Source organism: Mesoplodon densirostris, chromosome 19 (genome assembly GCF_025265405.1).
Source record: "Mesoplodon densirostris isolate mMesDen1 chromosome 19, mMesDen1 primary haplotype, whole genome shotgun sequence".
Taxonomy (NCBI): domain Eukaryota; kingdom Metazoa; phylum Chordata; class Mammalia; order Artiodactyla; family Ziphiidae; genus Mesoplodon; species Mesoplodon densirostris.
Window position 1 is genome coordinate 36991412 of NC_082679.1, and position 3335 is coordinate 36994746.

General features: G+C 58.9%; 1 protein-coding gene across 1 annotated transcript; it reads right to left on the minus strand.

The window, feature by feature from the left end:
• Nucleotides 1-1066: 1066 nt before the first annotated feature.
• Nucleotides 1067-2661, minus strand: LOC132480044 (metallothionein-1E-like). The gene is made up of 3 exons (XM_060083889.1): nucleotides 2505-2661; nucleotides 1864-1929; nucleotides 1067-1158 (listed from the first exon to the last, which is right to left on the minus strand). The coding sequence occupies exons 1-3, from the start codon at nucleotides 2530-2532 to the stop codon at nucleotides 1067-1069; spliced, it is 186 nt and encodes a 61-aa protein (XP_059939872.1). The 5' UTR covers nucleotides 2533-2661.
• Nucleotides 2662-3335: the final 674 nt, after the last annotated feature.

Genomic DNA, 3335 nt, shown 5'->3' on the forward strand with positions numbered 1-3335 from the left:
AAGGGCTGGATTTTGAAGGCAGCGTTCAGCCTGACCTAAAGGAACTTCCAAAGATTCAGAGCCAACTCACCGCAGGGAGCTCTCAGGGGTAGCAGGTGTCCTCTCACTGGCACTGGGCCAGCCGAGACGGATGTCCCCTGTGGGGATGGTGGGAAGAGCTACTTCAGGTGTGGGTGATCCACACAGTGGGGCGTTTGAAAGTGTTTTCCGTGTTCAACATACTCCTTTGATGAACTCATGGTTTTTTTTTAATGATTGAAGTATGGCTGATTTACAATATTGTGTTAGTTTCAGGTGAACAAACATGTTTTTACTTTTTAAATTTTTCCTGTATTACTCTGATCCTCATACATTTATTCAAATTTATTGAATCAAAAATTGGGTTTTGTATTTTGTGTCCTTTGAAATTTTTCTTAGTAGTTCACTTAATTTTATTTTACCAAAGTTTAGGTTTGTGAAGTTAGAAAATAAAAACCACAGCTAGAAAATTCACACATCTTTCAGTGCAGGGAGTTTGAGACTTCCAGGTAGGGATTCAGGTAACTGGAGGTGTGATTCCAACTTCTTTAGAGTCTATGAAGCCTAAGATCTATGAGGAAGATCTATGAGTGAAGTTAGCCAGGGAAATCAGAGGATGGGAAATGAGGCATTGAGAAGTCACCAACCCTTGCCATGCCACGAACCCTTGCCATGAGAATGGAGGGGACCTTGTATCTGCTCAACACCCTTAGAGCATCTGGTCTAATGCTCTTCCATTGTACGGAAGATGAACCCAGTGAGGGAGTGTGGCTTGTCTTAGGCACTCAGTTTGTTAGGGACTCACATTTTGTTCCAGTACCCAAGTCTCTGCACTTCTCATCCAGTCTCCTACACCAGCCCTGGATGGCACAAAAGCCCTTATTCCCAATGCACAGAAAAAAGAGCCGAGTCGGAAGAGTGTCAACAACTTTTATTACAACTCACATATTTCATAGGAAAGGGAATGTAGCAATCAAGTCAGAGTTGTAGAAAAACACAGGTCGGCCCGTGGTCCTCCATTGACACCTGGGGCAGGCTCTCCGCGACATCAGGCACAGCAGCTGCACTTGTCCGAGGCCCCTTTGCAGACGCAGCCCTGGGCACACTTGGCGCAGCCCACGGGGCAGCAGGAGCAGCAGCCTGGGGAGGCAAGGGCAGCGTGCAGTCGGACCACGCATTGTCCGCACCCACCCTTCCCAACAGCAGGCCTGGCCCCAGCCGCCCTCAGGCCCAGACCCTGAGTTTATGACGGTGTCCTCTGTCCTGAGAGAATTGCTCTCAGACACTAGGTTCAGGTTGCCTGCCCCATCTGTGCCCAGGACAGGGCACAGCGCCTTGGACAGACAGTGAGCAGGGCCTCTGGGGCAAGAGAAAGCCGGCCCCCAGCACCACCAGTGATGTGAGCCACGTCCTCAGGATCAAAGTGGAGGCAAACCCCTCACAGAGTAGCTCCCGCTCGGGATAGGGAAGCTCTGGGTTGCTTCGACAGGAAGGGGCTGCACCAGGTCCGAGAAGCCACACACGGTCGCTCGCTCATGTCCCTACAGTGCTTCAGTCCCTGGGAGGATTCAGAAGCGTGCCTCAGGAGGCAGGAGGACTAGTTCTAGTGACAGGTCTGAGGTTGTTGGTTGGTGACCCGTCTGGGCCTCAGTCTCCCTGTTCTCTAGTGCGCGCCTGGGTCTCGGTCATGTCGAAGGTGATTCCAGCTCTGATTGGGAATCCCTTCCTGGTGAGGGGGGTGCCGGGAAGTTTGGTCCCTGTCCTGCTCCTGCCTGCTGAGCTCTGGGCTCCCTCCTCGCACTCAGCCCACACCCCGCATTGCCAGAGAAGGCCCCGCACACTCACTCTTCTTGCAGGAGGTGCATCTGCAGGCCTTGCAGGTGCAGGAGCCAGCGCAGCTGCAGGAGCCGCCTGCCAGGAAGGGAAAGGCCAGCAGTGAGCAGGGAGAGGGATGCAGGAGCTACAGCAGACGGTCAGCAATGCCTCCCTGAGCCCTCCTCCTCCGTCAGGACCCAGTCCTGGGAGCTCGTGTCCACTCAGGCGGATAGAGAAGCCCCAGCTCGTCTCTTCTGGTCCAAGGAGAGTAGGTCCCCTCCTGATGGGACTCCACAGGGAAGGTCCCAGGCTCCAGACCCAGCCCAGGCTGACTGGGGCTGGGGGCCAGGGCCCATGGCCTGAACCCCAAAGAGGCAGTGTCCCCTCCTCCCATCCAGTCCTGGCAGCTCCGAGGCCTCCTCCAAACACGGGGTCCCGGTCTAGCAATCCCCTGACCAGCTGGGTGACCTCAAGAAGGACAGCCTGGAGCCTCCGTGCCCTCAGTGTCAACAGAGAGGCAAAGGGAGACTGACATGCTCCCAGGGGCCTGGCTACCAAGAAAGCCCCGGACCCGTGACAGGAGTCCTCCTGAGCTCAAACTCAAAACCCTCCCTTGTCGTCCTGTGCCTGGGAAGGGGGCATCCTAAGGCTCAAAGCCAGGGCTCCCTTACCAGTGGGGCAGGAGCACTTGGGGTCCATCTGGAGGAGAAGTGAGGCCCGAGGTCCAAAGCAAGGGGCGAAGCGGCTGCACGGGTCCGGTGGGGGCCGTGTGGGAGCGAGGAGCCCGGGGGCTCAGTTATAGGCCGAGGAGGCGGCCCGGGCGCAGAGGCCCCGCCCCCGCCTTGCACGCGCCCCGCGGATCCGCGCCCGCGCCCGGGCCCGCGCCCGCGCCGTCCGCAGCGCCCTCAGCGCCCTGGGCCGGGCTGTGAGCAACAGGCGGGGCCGAGCGCACGATTCCACTTCGGGGCCGGCTGGAGCGGAGGAACCGGGTGCCGTGCGGTAAGCGGTGTCCCAGCCCCCTGGCCGCCCCTTCCCAGTGTGCCCGACGGGAGCAGCCACCCTGTTGGCGGGTTGCGCAGGACTCCAGCTCCCGCGTCCTCCGGTCTTCCCCGCCCCGGGCCCCGCGCCGCCGGCCTGCGGGTCGCCGTTTCCTGCAGCCTGAGAACAGCCCCCGCCTCCCGCTCGTGTCCCTGGCTTGGCTGGAGCCGGGGAGCGGTGTCAGAGACGGCAGGCGGCTGTGACCCTCAGCACCGTTTCGCCCAGCCCATGTGTCCTCAGGCGTTGCCAGCCCCGGTCCCCACCACGGTCCTTTGGAAGCATGTTTCCGGTACCGTCTCCTGGAACCGCAGCGCGGTGAACATTGCCTTCAGCCGCTAGTCCTCCTCACTTGTGTTTTCCTTTCCTGAAGGGATCATGGCTCATTTCCGCGGGGGCTTCTTTGCCTCAACTTTCCAGGGGGGCTCCTCACTGTAGCCAGTCCACCCCACGCCAGGGTGGAGGTT

Bases quoted from the DNA above. Each gene is read 5' to 3' on its own strand.
- LOC132480044 (XM_060083889.1), bottom strand. From the start codon at position 2,532: ATGGACCCCAAGTGCTCCTGCCCCACTG. The intron at 1,930-2,504 runs GTAAGGGAGCCC...CCTTCCTGGCAG, and splicing joins CAAGTGCTCCTGCCCCACTG to GCGGCTCCTGCAGCTGCGCT. The intron at 1,159-1,863 runs GTGAGTGTGCGG...TTGCCTCCCCAG, and splicing joins ATGCACCTCCTGCAAGAAGA to GCTGCTGCTCCTGCTGCCCC.